The sequence below is a fragment of the Marmota flaviventris genome, chromosome X (genome assembly GCF_047511675.1).
Source record: "Marmota flaviventris isolate mMarFla1 chromosome X, mMarFla1.hap1, whole genome shotgun sequence".
Taxonomy (NCBI): domain Eukaryota; kingdom Metazoa; phylum Chordata; class Mammalia; order Rodentia; family Sciuridae; genus Marmota; species Marmota flaviventris.
Genome location: NC_092518.1, coordinates 15,950,805 through 15,970,777, shown reverse-complemented (window position 1 = coordinate 15,970,777; position 19,973 = coordinate 15,950,805). Strand labels below are relative to the sequence as shown.

The 19,973-nt window shown below is 35.5% G+C and overlaps 1 protein-coding gene across 2 annotated transcripts in view; it reads right to left on the bottom strand.

The window, feature by feature from the left end:
- Positions 1-19,973, bottom strand: part of Mbtps2 (membrane bound transcription factor peptidase, site 2) — a 45,212-nt gene that overhangs the window by 3,410 nt on the left and 21,829 nt on the right. The window contains exons 6-10 of one of the 2 annotated variants that reach the window (XM_027927250.2): positions 10,815-10,933; positions 8,764-8,944; positions 2,921-3,015; positions 2,362-2,557; positions 947-1,022 (exon numbers count right to left, since the gene is read on the bottom strand). In XM_027927250.2, coding sequence (XP_027783051.1) covers positions 947-1,022; positions 2,362-2,557; positions 2,921-3,015; positions 8,764-8,944; positions 10,815-10,933 — 667 coding nt within the window. Of the gene's footprint in view, positions 1-946; positions 1,023-2,361; positions 2,558-2,920; positions 3,016-4,965; positions 5,185-8,763; positions 8,945-10,814; positions 10,934-19,973 lie in introns of those variants that run through there. The other variant, XR_011705677.1, reaches the window with a different exon arrangement.

Genomic DNA, 19,973 nt, shown 5'->3' with positions numbered 1-19,973 from the left:
AGAAATGTGGAAGGAATAAGAAATTGGGGGAAAATTACTTTTTTTGTTTTGACAGTGCTGAGGATGGAACTCAGGGCCTCACACATACTAGGCAAGCACTCTACCACTGAACTCTACCCCCAGTCCCCAAATTACTTTTTGGTCTTTACAAAGACTTCCTTCATTTGAGGAAATGAAGCTTTTGACCCTTGAACCTTGCTTTATTTTATTATCATCTATAAGGTTATAGCATTAAGTATCTCTGACAAAGTTGCAGAGTCTCCAAGATACAATCTTGATTATACACTTTTTTTTTAATTAACTGCTCATTTGTTCTCCATTTCATTTTGATCCAAATCATCAAGGAAAGAAAGTTAAAGATTTAAAAGTGACAAAAATAAAGAACTCTTCCAATTACATAATAATCAATTTCTTTTAAAAAATTCACCTTTTATATGCAAACAGGATATGCTATAGACTACATGAGATTTTGTCCTCTGAATTGCTATTTTATTAATGTAAACTGGTTTTATCTTCCTTAGGCATTCCTTAGTGGACCAGTGAAATGCATTTACATAATTCCTAGTTATGTATGTAAGAATTGTCCTCCATTTAGTCAAAACTAACAAGCTCAGATGGGCAGAATTCATCACCTTACTAGTAACTGAAGCTTTCATCCTTTATAAACTTACTAAAAGGTTTTAGACCTGTAAATTCAAATTTTAATTTGTATTCAGGGTTCCTTGCCTTACAGATCTTAACCTTTCTCCCTTTCTGATAATTTTTTTTCCTCCTTTTTCCCTCCCAGGTACAGTCTAAGCTCTTTCAACTTCTTTAAAGTCTCCTTTTTAGTTGTTAGTAGTTAAGTGATTCTTGTAAGGTTCCAATACTCTATTCAAAGTAAAACTGACCAATCTCCAAACAACACTTTGAAAACTTTTTTTTTTTTTCATACCAGAAAGGATACTTAACAAATGTCTCCACAATCACTGGCAGATCTATGCTTAAAAAGTTGAAACGTGGGATAAAACTGGTGATGCTCACTAAAAAGGAGAAACAAGGAATAATGCATATTATTTATATCAGATAAGCAACAGCATTATAAATTTTACCATAAGGTCAAAATGTAGGCTAGCTATTAAACAGGTTGAGAAAGCCCAGTCTATAAAAGCAATTATTATTCCAGAATAGCTAATAAAATGATTGGAATGAAAGAATTCATGTCCCAGTATGTATTTATAATTTGAAGCAAGAGTAAGATAAAGGGGACTATATACCAAATATGACTACTAAATACGGAGTTTGAAAAAACATTTTATAGTTTACATTAAAGAACTCCTACCCTTTCAAAGAGTTATAACTTTAAAATCACATTTACTCCAATTATTATGCTATTTAATCTATTTTTGGTCTCAGTTTTTTCTTCATTGCTAAAACAAGGATTAAGATTAGGCAATCTTTAAAGTCCTTCCTCTTCCATGGATTCCAAAATCCTGTCTTTGTTCAAAACACTTAAAACCTATCCTGTAATTAGGCAGAACCCACAGTACACATTTATGAATGATCTAAACTTGGGACATATCTTCATATGTTGAGGGTGTACTGAATAATTGCAGTCTAGAGTCATTTAGTGTCAAATGAATAAATAAGAAAAATGACCCAGATTTGTTTATCAGGATATGACTACAAAGCAATGAAAAAGCCTTATGTTTATTTATTTGATACTAAGGATTTATTTATTTGGTACAGGGCATGTTGCCATCGAGCTATATCCCCAGCTTTTTATTTTTCATTTTGAGACAAAGACATATTAAAAACCATTGATTTGTACATTTTAAAAGTGTGAACTGTATGATGAATTGTTATAAGAAAAAATAACATTAGGAATCTTGTACAATAAAATGAGTTGGACTATATAAGCCATATGAAGAAGTTATATATTTAGTTCAATCAGGCTGCTACTGGTAAAACGACTATGCTGGCCCAACTTTGTAATCCTACGTTCATGTGTCATGCATACATGCCCATACATCATGGCGTTGTCTAGGGTATGGAGCTCTTGCTACTATTTGGGGGAGCTTGAATAATTTAATAAACTCACAGAGAACATCTCTAAGACATCACCTATTTGACTTAGACATAAATAGTGGGAAGGTAAAAATTCATCACTATTCATGGGCAGGCTCTTTCTTGCTTCAGAAATTCAGATTATTTTCCTACTGCCTAAATTTCATTTAATGCTTAAGAACAAGAAAATAAGACTTTGACAAGTGATCAAATTTATAATAAACAAACTTAATGCAAGGACTTCTACTGAATTTCTACACTAAAAATATAGGTGATTTTAACAATTTCCTACAGGTCCACCACAATAATACCCACCTGTATAGTGAAGATGTAGTGGATGTCCTACGTATAACATATCAATTTGAGGTGGGTGTTTTACTTTTATTAAGCGAGTGTGAGTTTCCAAAGAAGGTATTATACAGAAACTCGAACTTGAGCTTTTTTTACAATCTTTATTGGTTCTACAAACTTGAGTGGCTTCAACTGCTTTCCGGGCGGGTAGACATGTATGCTATGAATAAAATATAAATTAGTAAATATTAAAATGATTTATTAAATTCAAGTTACATTTTATCAATATTTTTCATGTCAACTAGCATATTAGCAGTGAAGTTCACATAAAGGAATTGCCATTTATGTGCATACACTATAAATTAATTTCAAATATTCCACCGTGGTCATATAAGATATTACATTAGTATAAATTTTTAAAGATTCTCAGATAAAATGTGACATGAAATGTAGAGATGTTAATAAAATGATACAAAGTAAACAGAGAAAAAAGGGAGAAATTTTCATAATTTCCATTATAGCTTTCTATGCTTATTTTGTTATAATTATATCAGACAAGCAAGATTGCCTCAGGGCAACTTACCAGACGTTTATTAAAATTATTTCTGTAGGAAAAGCACACATCTGTGAGGCTGTGATTGTTACAGCATTCAGTGGAACCATCTAGCCGTTTGTATGCTAAAGAGAAACAGTGCTTATTTGATTATTAGAATCTGTTACATATTTGTAATAAAAAGTTTGCTTTTTTTAAGGCAAAAAGTAAATAAAATGGCATATGAATCAGGAAGCTGCATAATTCAGTGTTTAGCTTGACAGCTAATTGCTGCAGTTTGATTTTACATTATAAAAAGCAATTCATCCAATTTGAAATCAAAAGTGGCACTTAACCCTAGATAAGCTGTCCTCATAAACTTATCCACCCATAAAGTTGGAGTTACAGGATCTCAGTAGGTTTTATAATAATAACCCTTTCTGAAGTAGATAGTGAAGAGGGCCTATCTACTTCTGAGAGGTTTTGGAAGATAGTAAATCTTGAGAATAGGGAAAATTGACAAATATTTCAACCTTAAAGAATCAGATTGCAGGCTGGGGTTGTGGCTCAATGGTAGACTGCTTGCCTAGCATGTGTGAGGCACTGAGTTTGATTCTCAGCACCGCATATAAATAAATTAATAAAATAAAGGTCCATCAACATCTAAAAAATATTTTTTTAAAAAAGAATCAGGTTGGCCCACTGAATAATTTTAACATTACTAAATGGGAGAATACAAGTGCCTCCTGTTATGATCAATAGGAAATATTAGGTATTACCTATGAAGCATTTCTGCTAAAAGAAAAAACAAGGAGTATCCTGAATCAAATCAAGCCTCTAGACCTAACCACTGGTTTATAGGAAACCAGGGGCATCTGAACATATTAGTGACATCAAAAGGATATATAAATAGAAAAACCCAGAATAAATGAAGTTTAAATGGTTCAGTTTCTTCAATAAACATATACCATTTCAAAAACAGTCAGGAAACTACTAACAACTTAAAAGAGATTTTCAGAAGCCAAATTAAACAAACCAAGTATAAAAAAAAAAAAATTAGCGGGGCTGGGGCTGTATCTCAATGGTAGAGTGCCTGCCTTGAACATGTGAGGCACTGGATTCTATCTTCAGCACCACATAAAAAGAAAGAAAGAAAGAAAGAAAGAAAGAAAGAAAGAAAGAAAGAAAGAAAGAAAGAAAGAAAGAAAGAAAGAAAGAAAGAAAGAAAGAAAGAAAGAAAGAAAGAAAGAAAGAAAGAAAGAAAGAAAGAAAGAAAGAAAGAAAAAGAAAGAAAGAAAGAAAGAAAGAAAGAAAGAAAGAAAGAAAGAAGAAAGAAAGAAAGAAAGAAAGAAAGAAAGAAAGAAAGAAAGAAAGAAAGAAAGAAAGAAAGAAAGAAAGAAAGAAAGAAAGAAAGAAAGAAAGAAAGAAAGAAAGAAAGAAAGAAAGAAAGAAAAGAAAGAAAGAAAGAAAGAAAGAAAGAAAGAAAGAAAGAAAGAAAGAAAGAAAGAAAGAAAGAAAGAAAGAAAGAAAGAAAGAAAGAAAGAAAGAAGAAAGAAAGAAAGAAAGAAAGAAAGAAAGAAAGAAAGAAAGAAAGAAAGAAAGAAAGAAAGAAAGAAAGAAAGAAAGAAAGAAAGAAGAAAGAAAGAAAGAAAGAAAGAAAGAAAGAAAGAAAGAAAGAAAGAAAGAAAGAAAGAAAGAAAGAAAGAAAGAAAGAAAGAAAGAAAGAAAGCTATTGTGTCCATCTACAACTAAAAAATAATTAGGGGTCTGGGGATGTGGCTCAGTGGTGGAGTGCTTGCCTTGTTTATGTGAAGCCCTGGGTTCAACCCCCCAGCACTATGAAAAGAAATTAAGGAAAACTGAACAGCAATAAGATATTGTGTTAGGTGTTGTTATGATTTGGATGTGAGGTGTGCCCCAAAAGCTTACATGTGAGACAATGCAAGATTCAGAGGAGAAATGATTGGGCTGTGAGAGTTTTAACCCAAGCAGTGATTTAATACCCTGGTAGGGATTAACTGTGTGATAACTGAAGTGGTAGGGTGTGACTGGAGGAGGTGGGAGTTGGGGCATGGTTTTGGGGTATGTATTTGTACCTGGAGGGTGGAGTCCCTCTCTCTGCTTTCTGATCTTGGTGATGGGAGCTGCTTCCCTCTGTCATCTTCTCCCGCCATGAGGTTCAGCCTCACCTTGAGCTCTGAGGAATTGAGCCGGCCTTCTACGGACTAAAACCTCTGAAACCGTGAGTCCTCAAATAAACTCTTCCTCCTCTATAATTGTGCTGGTCAGACCCTTTAGTCGCAGCAGCAAAATTGCTGAATAAAACAGGTGTGATAATGGCATTGTGTTCATGTTTAAAGAGTAATCACCGTCTAAAAAGAGGCTTAAGTTTATGGGTGAATTGATAGGGTGGGATATGCTTTAAAATACTCCTCCCAATAGTGGGCTGCTTAGATGACAAAAGTGACAAAACGTTGGTAATTGCTGAAGATGGGAAAAAGGTCCATGAAGGCTTGTTTATACTACTCTTGGCTTTTATATATTTATTTATTTATTAATAAAATGTTCTTAAAATGGGTTATACAGGGGTTTTGGCTCAGGGGTTGTGGCTCAGTGGTAGAGTGCTTGCTTAGCACATTGAGGCACTGGGTTCGATCCTCAGCACCACATAAAAATAAATAAATAAAATAAAGGTATTGTACCCAGCTACAACTTTAAAAAAATTTAAAAAGTGTGTTATCTAGGGCAGGGAATGTAGCTTAATGGTAGACTTCAATCCCAAGCACTGAAAATAAAGTTATATATAGAAGACTAAATTTGAGAAAAAAATTAAAAAATGGTTTTCACTACTTTGCCTCTGTTGCATAGTAAAATTATTCTCGAATATTAATCACATTTACCTATACCAGTAGTTGTGGACAAATATCTAGGGTATTTCTTGACCTAAAAATACAGGTTGTGAACATAATTTGTATTTTGGAACACTTTAAAAATTTGGGCCCAACAATTTTGTATAAAGAATACTGATGGGGCTGGGGTTGTGGCTTAGTGGTAGAGTGCTTTCCTAGCATGTGTGAGGCACTGGGTTCGATCCTCAGCACCTCATTAAAATAAATAAAATAAAGGTCCATCAACAACTAACAAAAAAAAAGAGTACTGATGATTTCCCAGCAACTTACAAGGCTGAAACAAATAGATCACAAGTTTAAGACCAATTTGAAAAATTTAGTAATACCCTATCTCAAAATTAAAAAACAGCTAGAGATAGAGCTCAGTAGTAGATTGCCCTCTGAGTTCAATTCCCAGTACTACAAAAAGAAAAGAAAGAAATAGAGATGCTGATTGTTTTTTTTTTTTTTTTTGTACTGGGGATTGAACCCAGGGATGCTTTGCCATTGAGCTACATACATCCCTAGTACTCTCTCTTACTCTCAAGCCCCCAACACAATCTATCTGTCTGTCTCTGTCTCTCTCTCTGTCTCTTTCACACACACATCCTCACACATTTATGTATGTATTTATTTAGCAACAAAATCTCACTAATTTGCTTAGGGCCTCACTAAGTTGCTGAACTTGCAATCCTCCTACCTCAGCCTCCTGATCACTGGGATTACAGGCATGCATTACTGCACCCAGCCAAGTTGCTGACTTTTTAAAAATTTATTTTTTAGTTGTAGTTGGACACAATATCTTTATTTTATTTATTTTTATGTGGGGCTGAGGATCAAACTCAAGGCATCTAATGTGCTAGGTGAGCACTCTACTGCTGAGTGACAACCCCAGCCCAGTTGCTGACTTTTTTAGAGCTGAGAGAACTCAAAATGTTTAGTGGGTCCTGAGAAGAAACTTACTTTAGTCCTGTTACCTGCTGCACAGGACAACATATCTGACCTCAAGGGGTATTTTCATTAGCCAAGAAAACTTTTCCTGGATTTCTGCCACCTAAAATATATAAAATAACTCTATCCCAAATAGCTTTAAATATGCCACCATTCACACACAGCTACCACTAGAATTGTTTAAGTTTAGGTATATTTTAGCCAGAATATGTAAGGGAAAGTTTATGCAAAGGAAAATTGCTTCTTGTTACTTAAACTAATTTCAAAATTATATAAACGAAAATACTATTATATATCTACACATAAAGATATTATATTAGGGTATTTAAGTACCCCTAATTAATTAAATTAAATTTAGTTAATTGGTTATGGTTGAGTTTGAGTACTGACTTAACAAGTTTTTTTTTTAATATTTATTTTTTAGTTGTAGTTGGATGCAATACCTTTATTTCACTTTTATATGGTGCTGAGGATCAAACTCAGGGTTTCACACGTGTGAGGCAAGCGCTCTACTGCTGAGCCACAATCCCAGCCCCTTAACAAGTTTTTTTTTTTTTTATGGTATTGCGAACTGAACCCAGAGTTTCACACATGCTAGGTAAGCACTTTACCACTGAATGATATCCCCAGTCTATATTTTAAATTTTTTTTGTTGGTGAATCATAGTTATACATAATATTGAGTTTCATTTTGACATAATCATACATATATAGAATATAATTTACTTCATTCCGCAGTACTTCCTCCTTCCCTCCCCTCTTCCCTTTCCCATTCTTCTTCCTCTACTCTACTGGTCTTCCTTTTATTTATTTACTGTTTTTTTTTGTTTGTTTGTTTGTTTGTTTTTGTTTTTGTTTTTAAGTGGTGCATTGTAGATATACATACAGGTAAAATTCACCATGATGTGTGTGTAAATTTGGTCAATTTCATTCCACTATTCCTCTTTTCCTGTTCCTCCTCCCTCCCTTCAATTCTCTTCCTCTGCTCCAATGATCTTCCTTTAATTTTCATTGGATCCCCCATTTTTCTCCTCTTTATTTTGGTCTAGATTCTGTATATGGGACAAAATATTCAACCCTTGACTTTCTCTGTCTAGCTTATTTCACTTAGCATGTTGTTCTCCAGTTCCATCCATTTATAGTAAAATACCACAATTCCATTCTTCTTTATGGCTGAGTAGAACACCACTGAGTATATATACCACATTTTATTCATCCATTCATCTCTTGACAAGCACCTAGACTGGTTCCATGACTTGGCTATCCCAGCCCATTTTTAAAATTTTATTTTGAGACAAGGTCTCACTAAATTGTCCAGACTCACCTTGAACTTACGACACTCCTATCTCAGCCTCTGAGTAGCTGGGATTACAGGCATGTGCTGGGGTGAGAGGAGTGGTGTACTAAAGATTGGACCCAGGTGCACTCTACCACTGTGCTGTGTCCCCAATCCTTTTTATTTTTATTTTGAGACAGGGTCTTGCTAAGTTGCTGAGGCTAGCCTCAAACTTGCAAACCTCTTGCCTCAGCCTCCAGAGTCACTGGGATTTTAAGTGTGTGCCACTGCAAATTTTCTAAGAACAGAAAGAATTTTGTAATTCTAAAAGTCAAATATAAACCAGGCGTGGGGGCACACGCCTGTAATCCAAAGGGCTGGGGAGGCTGAGACAGGAAGATTGTGAGTTCAAAGCCAGCCTCAGCAACATCAAGGCGCTAAGAAACTCAGTGAGACCCTGTCTCTAAATAAAATACAAAAAATAGGGCTGAGGATGTGGCTATGTGGTTGAGTGCCCCTGAGCTCAATCCCTGGTACGCCTCCCCTGAAAAAAATCAAATATGATATTATGAATTAGAAGTTCAACAATAATATACAATAAAGGAAACATATATTTAGTATCCAGTTTACCAAGAATAATGCTTAGTTTGGGCTTGTTTATTTTGCTGACTTGCTTTAAAAATATTAGAGGAGAATAAATCTATAGACATTGTCTAAGGATTAGTGAATAGAAGGTAGTTGTGTTCAAAGCATTATATTTCACTGACAAAATACACATACCTCTAACTGGGAAGCTTAACTGTTGTAAAGTTGAGGCACTTATACAATAACCAATTTGGGGTTCATAGGCGATAGTATCTAGACATTCATTCCAATCTTGCACATTAGTAACAGGACAGTCCTGTAGATGAGTGACAAGGTCTCCCACAAAAAGGCCTCTGGGTCCAATGGCAGGAGAGTCCTTGGGAAGAGGGAAAAAACAAATCAGACAACATGTGAAGACAAGCTATGATTAGTTTGAGCAAACAATAGTAAAAGACATGAAGTCAATTAAGTAGAATATTTTTTAAATGCAGAAAATAATCCAGATTTGAATCTAAAACCTATAGTCCTAGAAAATTACCTAAATAAAATCCAAAAATTACAGTTGCTTTCTCTAAGTCTCCAAGATTTTGACTTTGTCACAATAAAAAAAATCCACTTGCTGACCATTAAGACTAAAATGACAAAGGACTGGGAGAGTGAATTTTTAGCATATGTGAGGCCCTGGTTTCAATACCAAGCCTCATATTCTCTCTCTCTCTCTCTCATACACACACACACACACACACACACACACACACACACACAGCTTTTACCATATTTTGGGGAAACTTTCCCATATTCTCAAAATACATATAATTTTATAAGTCCGTATATAAATATAATCCCAAATATGCAGACAATACTATCAGCACTATAAACAGGTAAGCTCACAAAAGCAATTTTCCTCTTTAAAAATGTCTGAAGAGAAGATCTGGTGCAATTATAGTAGTCATGTATAAGGGAATGAAATACAAAGTTGAAAATATTAACTTAAACTCCTATAAAATGTTTTGTCTGGATAGCTTAGGTTTCATCTTTCTTACTACTTAGGAGAAATGACATTTGTCTCAAAAGCAGAGGTATAAAAATTAACAGTAAATGTAAACAATTAATTTTATTAACAAAATACATGGAGATAGATAATCTTGATACTATCTTTGTAACTCAGAACAAAACAATTTCCATGGAATTTTTAAAAGGCAAAACCTTTTGATACTCAAATTAGTATTATAAAACCTTTATATCTGTTGGGTTTAGAAGTGCATGCCTATAATCCAAGTGACTCAGAGGCTGAAGCACAAGAATCACAAGTCCAAGGCCAGTCTCTGCAACTTAGCGAGACCCTGTCCCCAAATACAAAATAAAAAGGTCTAGGGATATAGCTTAGTGGTAGAGCTTTCCTGAGTTCAATCTTCAGTACTGCAAAACAAACAAACAAACAACAACAACAACAACAACAACAACAAAAAAAAACAAACAAAACCCCAGCAGTAGACACATTAAAAAAAAATCCTTAGACTGGGGTTGTGGCTCAGTGGTAGAGTGCTTGCCTAGCATGTGTGAGGTACTGGGTTCAATCCTCAGCACCACATAAAAATAAAAATAAAGGTATTGTGTCCAACTACAACTAAAAAATAATTTTAAAAAATACCTTAAAAGAATAGAAGAGCTGGACATGGTGGCACATACCTATAATCCTAACAACTCAGAAGGCTAAGGTAGGAGGATCAGAAATCTGGGCCATTTGGTAAAAATCTGTCTCAAAATAAATAAATAAATAAATAGGGCTGCGGATATAGTTCAGTGGTAGAGTGTCTTGGGTTGAATCCTCAAGTCACAATAAAAAGGAAGGAAGGAAGGAAGGGAAGGGAGGAAAGAAAGGAAGGGAAGGAAGAAAGAGAGAGAAAGAGAGAGAGAGACAAAGAAAGAGAGACAAAGAAAGAGATAAAGAGAGAAAGATAAAGAGAGAGAGACAAAGAAGAGAGACAAAGAGAGAAAGATAAAGCAAAAGACAGAGAGAAACAAAGAGAGAGAGAGAGAGAAAGAGAAAAAGAAAGAAAGAAAAAGTGAGTGAAAGTATTTCCCAACATTATATTTAGATTTGAAAGAACTGCAGTAATTTCTTCAGAAGAAACTGAGCATTCTGTGTATGAGAACTTGAATAAAATGCCAGATATTAAATGCTAAGTATTAGATCATATCATCTGGAGAAAGAGTGCCCCAAGTACCAGTAATCCATTATTTACCTCAGCAACTTCAGTGATAAGCACCCCAACTCCAGTGTAGTAAAATGGCAAGAGAATTACCGGGAGTAGAACAAGAGCTAAAATACCCAAGAGGGCAAGAACAAAATTATGCCAGATACCTGAAAAGAGAGAAAAAAAGTAGTAAGCTCAACTGGGGCAAGAGTGCCATAGGTAGCTGGATTTTACAACATGTAGGTATTCTGATAAATTAGTAAAGTGACCGGAAGAAGCTGTGAAGTAGAGAGAGCTATTTATTAATATAGCAGACAAATGTTCTGTTAGACGCTACCTTCAATTCAGATACCAATATCTAAAATGGGCTTGTTAATATCACATTAGAAAGACCACATGCTAGTATATTTAATACCAATAGAACTAATATATTCTACTATTCTCTTCACAAAATCTATACATCATTAATTTAAACATATTTGTGATATTTGAAGGAAATCTCAAATATATTCAAGTGAAAGTTATGACAAAATTAAAAAAAAATCTTGCCAAACTGGGATATGAAATCCCAAGTGGCACTTAGAAAAAAGGATTGTTTCCATTTAAGAATTGAACTATTACAAAGAGTAATTTTGGTGGAACAACTAGTTATGTATCTTATATCATGTCACAGACTATAAAGCAACAGACCTTTATAAAGGAACTGGTTCTTTTAAAAAGAAAAAAAAAAAAAGCTAAAATTAGGGATGGGGATGTAGCTCAGTGGTATTGTACCAGTCAAGCATGTATCAGAAAAAAAAAAAAAAAACAACCAGGAAAAAAAAAAGCTAATATTTACACAGCCAGATCTGCTGATCTTTTCCATCATATATTCAACATTTGCAGCCATTCAAAGGAAGACTTTTCCTATCCCTAATATTATGTAAGTAATTACTCTTTCTGTTTAGAAAGATGGTCTTGAATAGTTTTGTTTTGACATTTAAGTCTTTTATCATTTGGAATTTTTGTGTGTATGTTGTTGTGATTTATAAGTATGATTTTATTCAAATGTTTAATATTTTTTCCTCATTAAATTAAATGTTACTTTTCACCTATAGTATACTTGCATCCATTCATTGATTTGCTTTTGAATTTTCCACCCTTTTCCACTGTTCAGATTATTTAAGTGACGATAAAGCAGTCATAATTACTGGTAGTAATAATATTGTAGTATTTAGCAAGTAAATAGCTTCAATTTATTTTAATTTGTTTATTTTGGTTATTTCTCCTTTATTCTTTCTGAAAAATTTGAGAATCATTTTTGCAACCACCAAATAGTATTCAGAATAGCATTTCTAATACCACTACAATAACTAGGAGTGAATCCACAATTCTGTATTTCTAACATATGATCTTGGCATATCTACATTTACTCAAATCTTTTACATCTCTCACTAAAGATCTGTAGTTTTCTCTATATTGGACCTATATATTTCTTTTAAAAAGTTAACTTTTTTTTAGTACAGTGTATAATTCTCTGAATGGGATCTTTTCTTCCTAGGATGCTGTTGGGTTGTTTCAGGAACACTACACTCATTTACTTCTTAACCACCAAAATGAATTTTACATATAGAATTGCATGGTCTCTAAATTCTTCTAATAATGATAATTTATTTCCTCCCTATCCCACCTGTTTTGGTCTTTTTTTTCCGGTGGACACAACATCTTTATTTTATTTTTATGTGGTGCTGAGGATCGAACCCAGCGCCCTGCGCATGCCAGGCAAGAGCGTTACCGCTTGAGCCACATCCCCAGCCCCTCTTTTGGTCTTGTAGCAGTGGCTAAAACTTCTAGAACAATGTTAAATAGTTGTGATAGCACGTCTTCTCTTGCTTCCTTCAGGATTTTAATGAAACAAGAAACATCAGGGCTTAGATGGAATTGGTTTATATACTAAGCAATGAGATCAGGGTAAAAATAGAAAAATATGAGTATAGGTGATCCAGGGTTTAAGTTTGAGATCATGGATCAAGGGAGAAGAAAATCTATTGCTGTGATCAAAGCAGCAAGGTACCCATTGCCTTGAGGCTGGTAATCATTACTGAAGAGGCTAATGTTTACCTCAATCAAGCCCTACTTGTGTTCAGTATAGTTTGGAAACAATAAAACACAACTACTTCAATTCTCAAACACACAGAAGTGTTTTTAAGTGATTTTTAGGACACAAGATGACTTAATAGGTAAAAAAAAAAATCAACTCACATTATTATTCCTAGAATCATTCATTGTAGTTATATCTGAAGGAATATAAACTGACTAGCAAGACCATTGCTTACTATAATTACATTATCATTTCCAGATTCACTAATATTTTTACTTGACCCCATAAATAACTTTCAGTTAGCTGATATAAATAAAAACAAGATTTTCAATATTTAAGATTTCAAAAAATTTAACTATAGAGCCAGAATAGTCAAACTTTCTTTATTATTTAAAGTGATTTTTTAGCAGCAAGGCATAGAGGTTTAGTTAGTTAGTTTTGTTTGGCAGTGCTAGGAATCAAACCCAGGGCTCACACATTCACACATGCTAGGCAAACACTCTACCACTGAACTAAACCCTCAGCCCAAGAACTTTTTTTTGTTTGTTTGTTTGTTTTTGGTATCAGGAATTGAATCCAGGGGCACTTAACCACTGAGCCATATCCGTAGCCCTTTTTATTTTTATTTCAAGACAGAGTCTTGCTAAATTGCTGAGGTTGGCTTTTACTCCTGATCCTCCTGCCTCAGCCTCCAGAGTTGCTGGGATTACAGGAGTGTGTCACCATGCCCGGCTCCAAGAACTTTTTAAAAGCAATTTGCTCTTCACTTAGGATTGGACAGCGGGTACTATTTAATCTCCCTTCTGAAAATTCTTTATACTTTAGTTCAAAATTTAAACACCTTCCTATAAAATTTGCTCAGGAAGCATCTATCTCATCTCTCTTCCTCACCAAATTTCAGATATATGGCTACTGGATTTTCCTTTTCAAAATCAGTATGTATTTCATTGCTTTAAAAAATAGCTATTAGCTGGGCACGATGGCATATGCCTGTAATCCCAGTGGCTTAGGAGGCTGAGGCAAGAGGATTACAAGTTCAAAGTCAGCCTCAGTAATTTAGTGAGACTTTAAGCAACATAGTGAGACCCTGTTTCAAAATTTAAAAAAATAATAATAAAATAAAAAGAGATGGTGATGTGGTTCAGTTATTAAAAGACTCTGGGCTCAATTCCTGGTATCAAAAACAAAAGCAAAAACAAAACAAAACAAAAACTTCAAAAACAGTAGCTACTACACATGCAGTGCTTTAAAAGTAGCATTACAAAAGCAGAATTAAGTATTCTTCAGTAGACTACCATAAATAATATTCTGGACTTTTTACATGGAAGTGGGAAGACATTTTAGAAGCAATGAAATTATTAAGTTTAAAATCAATAAGCTAGGCATTATGTGCACATGAATCTGTTATCTCTCTCTCTCTCTCTCTCTAAGTATGTAATTTATGTATATTCCCCCTTGCTCATTTCCACTTTGGGTAACAGCAAGGTGAGCCCACAGATCAGTAACTATTTAGCAGGGAATGAGATACTAATCCCTTTTTTAAAAAAATATTTTTTAGATGTTGACAGACCTTTATTTTATTTATTTATTTTTACGTGGTGCTGAGGAACGGACCCGGTGCCTCACACATGCTAGGCAAGTGCTCTACCACTGAGCCACAACCACAGCTCTGATCAATCCCTTCTTACAGATAATTCTAAATCTTTGAATTTGCCCTCTATTGATTTTATGGCAAGATGAGCATATCCCCCCTTCCACCTCTCCTTATCCCTCTGCCTGGGAAAGAAGGCAGAGCAAAGCCACCTCATTCTCCACTAGGCTGACAACTTCCAACTGGGAATGACAAGGTGACGGGTTAGGTAGATAGATAGCAGGACTAGTTACTCCTATGCCAATTAGTAAACTCTGAAGGAGATATGTGGACCCAATTATTGCTGGAGACATATAACTTTCTTTGGCCCTAGTTGGGAATGTAGAGTGCTTGCCTACCATATGTGAGGTCCTGGGTTCAATCCCCAGTACTGCAGAAAAAAAAAAGATTTCCCTATTTTACCTACCAGCACCACTCACAGTAAACATATTCAACATTTTCCTTTTATCCCTCCTGAAATTTTCTCTGCCCACATCAGCAAGTATGTGAGTATATTTATGCATATATTTATTTATCCAAAGGTAAAAACCAGAATGTTTTCTAATAATTCTTTAAGGATACTTAAGAATGGTTTTAAAAGACTCCCCCCCCCCCCCCCCCCCCCCCGCAGTACTGGGGATTCAACTCAGGGGCGGGGCTCTACCAGTGAGCTACATCCCCAGCCCTTTTTATTTTTTTGAGGCAGGGTCTCACTAAGTTGCTGAGGCCGGCCTTGAACTTGCAAACCTCCTGTCTTAGCCTCCTGAGTTGCTGGGATTACAGGCACCCACTACTATGACTGGCTGGCTAAAGGACTCATAAGATAATTATCCATTTAAAATTTGTATTGTTACAATTATTGAAGAATGAATGTGGTGTTTAGTTCTAGGTTATGATGCATTGTGAATGTCCAGAAATATGTATACAAACACAATAAAGGGCATTTTAAGATACAGGTTTTTGAAAAGGACTTAAAATCAGCCTACTACAGTGATGCAGCCACATCATGTTTATAGCAACTCAATTCACAATAGCTAAGCTATGAAACCAACCTAGGTGCCCTTCAATAGATGAATAGATAAAGAAAATGTGTTATACATACACAATGGAATATTATTCAGCCATAAAGAAGAATAAAATTATGGCATTTGCCAGTAAATGGAACTGGAAAATATGCCAAGTGAAATAAGACATTCCCAAAAAACCAAAGGACAAATGTTCTGATATGCAGATGCTAACACAAAATAAGGGCGGGGTTGGGGAGTAGAAGTTCATTGGATTAGACAAAGGGAAATGAGGGAAGGGAAAGAGGATAGGAATAGGAAAGACAATAGAATGAATCGGACATTCCCATGTTCATTATGAATACACAACTAATATACATGTACAACCACAAGAATAGGAATTCATACTTCATGTATACATAATATGTCAAAATACACTCTACTGTCATGTGTATCTAAAAAGAACAAATTAAAAAAAGTGAATGGGAATTTAAACCTAAAAAAAAAAAAAAAAAAAAACTGGATACAGGTTTTTGGCTTTTTCTCTTCCTTCCTTCCTTTGTTTTTTTTTTCCTTTTTGGTGCTAGGAATCAAACCCAGGGTCTCACACAAGCTAAGTACATGATATATTACTGAGCTATACCCCCAGATTCTAAACATACTTCTTTTGCAGTGTTGGGGATGGAATCCAGGGCCTTGTGCATGCTAGGCAAGTGTGTTACCACTGAGCTACACTCCAACCTTCTGTTTTAGTGTTTTTTAAATATATTTTTAGTTGTTAATGGACCTTTGATTTATTTATATGCAGTATTGAGAATTGAACCCAGTGTCTCACACATACATGCTAGGCAAGTGCTCTACCACTGAGTCACAACCCCAGCCCTGTTTTATAGTTTTTTAAAAAACAGAACAGGGAGGAAGAGCATGAGAAGATTACCATTAGACAGGGACGAGAGGTGGGAGGGAAAGGGAGAGAGAAGGGGAATTGCATGGAAATGGAAGGAGACCCTCAGGGTTATACAAAATTACATATAAGAGGATGTGAGGGGAAAGGGGAAAAAAACAAGAGAGAGAAATGAATTACAGTAGATGGGGTAGAGAGAGAAGATGGGAGGGGAGGGGAGGGGGGATAGGAAGGGGATAGGAAAGGCAGCAAAATACAACAGACACTAGTATGGCAGTATGTATAAACGTGGATGTGTAACCAATGTAATTCTGCAATCTGTTCACGTGGTAAAAATGGGAGTTCATAACCCACTTGAATCAAATGTATGAAATATGATATGTCAAGAGCATTGTAATGTTTTGAACAACCAATAAAAAACTCATTTTTTTCTCTTAGGACTTATACCTTATCCTGTGGCAGAGATAATTACATGAACTCATTGGTGTGGTAGAACTGTTCCTACCAGCTTGCCAGGTCAATTGTGTACATTTCTTTCCAATTCCTTCTTCAGAAACTGTAGGTCAGTCGCTTGAAACTGATCATGGTGGGAGCATTTACACCATAGAAACCAGCAAATGCTAGTATCAGGGTTTCCCACCCTACCCTCCAGAGCCAGGAGTTAAGCATTCACTAGCACACTCTCCTCCTATATACAGTCTTCCCTTTTTCCATAACAGTTTTTCTCATCGACAGGTTAGAGGCATTATTAGAACCAGGGTAGGTGCATTATTAGTATAAGTGGAAGTAACAGGAACAACTCTGCACTGGAATGTACTATGATGGAGTTGGACTTGAGTCTGTGACAAAGAAGCTGAATGCTGGGAATAGAAGAGCTCACAAGACAGGAAGAGCCCAAAAGTCTGCCAAATCACAGAATCATCATATCAACACTGAACTGTTTATATTTGGAAAATTTTATGATAATTTAGGCCACTGTTATTTAAGTTATTAAAGCAGGTAGATACCTAGTAAACACATGTTCCATTTACCATGTGCACATTGCAAATTGTTTTAAAAAGTTTTCTAAGTGGTTAATTCTAGAAATATCCAGAGTAAGTCTGGTCTAGAATTTATGGGGTAAATGATATCTTCTATTATATACAGATACATCCTTAAAAACACCAAAGGTGGGCTGGGGGTGTGCTCAGTGGTAGAGCAGCTGTCTGATATGTGCTAGGCACTGGGTTTGATCCCCAGCAACATAAACAAACAAAAAACCCTAGCAATGGTATTACATTAGGTATTATACTATATTTTAGACCTTTTCCCATATTTAGTCATGACTAACCCCCACCCCGTTTTGGTACCGAGGATTGAACTCAGGGGCACTCAACCATTGAGCCACATCCCCAGCCCTATTTTGTATTTTATTTAGAGAGAGGGTCTTACTGAGTTGCTTAGCACCTCACTGTTGCTGAGGCTGGCTTTGAACTCCTGATCCTCCTGCCTCAGCCTCACAAGCTGCTGGGATGAGCAGCTGGGATTACAGAAATGCTGGGATTACAGGCACACACTACAGTGCCTGGCAACAGGTTTGCTTTTATTATGCATCTAATTAAGCACGTATCTGTAAGGAGATAGAAAATTATCTAGAAATGGAATTGTTGGATCAAAAAAGTATGTGAAATAAAATTGACCTTCAACAAATTTACATTAATTTATGTTCCTATATTTGAAGTTTCTCTTCCCTCTGAATAGAGTGGATACTATCATTAAATTTAGTCTTTGATACAATCTGCTGGGTGAAAAATGAAATCTGTCTTGATTTCTATTTTATTTTGGTACTGGGGTTTGAACCCAGGGGCAGTTAAACAGGGAGCTATATCCCCAACCTTTTTATTTTTTTGAGACAGGGCCTTGTTAAATTGCTCAGGGCTTTGCTAAATTGCTAAGGCTGGTTTTGAATTTGCAATCTTCCTGCCTCCGAATCCTGAGCCCGATTACAGGCATGCACCACCACACCTGGCTTGATGCTGTGTCTCATGAAAGATCCTACACATTCTATAAGGCTATTCACATTTCTTCAGAGAGCTGCATATTTCTATCCAAATGCCTGCGTACATCCTTGGTCACTTGCTAAGCGCTCTCCTTTAAAAACCTAATTTGCATACATTATTACTTATAAAATATAAATAGAGGAATTTAGTCCTTTGTAATAGGTATTATAATTTTCTCCTCTGAGTTTCTTTGGCTCGTTTTGTAGTTTTGCATTTATAGGCATTTTAAGTTTTGGCATGGTCAGTGGGTTCCTTTGTAGTCTTTTCCACTTTAAGATTACAAAAGATACTCACATGTGTTTTATTATACAGCTTTCATAGCTTTATTAACAAAAGTAAAACAAAAACCCCTCTAATTTCTTCAATTCACTCTGGGAAAACCAATTCGGAATACTGCGGGTGCGTGCCCTCCCCCACGGCTCCACGGGCTCCCCCTCCCTCTCCGTGACTCCTTTTTCTCCCCATGACCCCCTCATGCCCCCCTCATGCCCCTGCTGCGCACCTATCCCTTTATCCATCTTCCTCCCCACCCCCACTCCCAACCCCATGGTGCTAATACTAGTCAAAGAAACAAGGCATGAACAAAAGGAATGAAGGTAAGGGCACACAGCTGCATAGATTCCTTGACTCTACAGGTGGTCTCCTATTTCTTGCCAGGCATGCAGCCTAGTACCGTTATCACCCCTCTAGATTCTGAATTTGTCTACGATAGCTTAAGTGACAATGGGGATGGTGGAACAAATTTCTTTCTAACCTTCTCATCCATTAATGATTTGTCTATAAGCACACACGAAAACTGTTACAACTTTGACTGTCTAGAACAGGTTTCTTAACACTGGTACTGCAGGCATTTCAGCAGGATAATTCTTTGTCGTGGGGGATTGTCCTATGCACTATAGGACATTTAGCAGTACTCTATCCCTATACCCATCAGACACCAGTAGCACCCTTCACTTTTCCTACATTTCCTAGACACTGTATTTATACAGACAAGCTTTATTTCCCTTCTTTTAGAACAGCTATTTTATTTTTGCTTTTTTCTATTACACAGGATGTATATAATGTGTTGAAAATCAATATGCAAACAATATATTCTCCATCTGAGCACTACTCTAACAAGCAAAGAAATCACACTGGATGATAACATCTGGTAATATTTTTTGGAAAATAAAATTGACCAAAATAGGCTCAAACTGACTAATACTACCAAATCATCTAATGTTCAATGTCATTCAATTCAATGCAGCTTAGTTATGCAAAATGTATTAACATCAAAGAATAAAACCAAAATTAAGACAGCAAATAAAAGTTACTTTTCTTCAGCAGGAAAATACCTAAGTATGTAAATGTTCATTCTTTTAAAGAAAACCTCTGCACTCAAACTTGTTCACCTCCAAAAAAAAATCAAAACAGTATTCCCAAACATATTTCTAAGAGTATAAAGATGAACATTTGGAAAATAAAAATTTAAAATATAGGCAATAAGTGAACTTCATATTTTTAAGAATGACAAAAGTCTCTAACTCAGCTTGAACAAGCTGTCCTTTGAT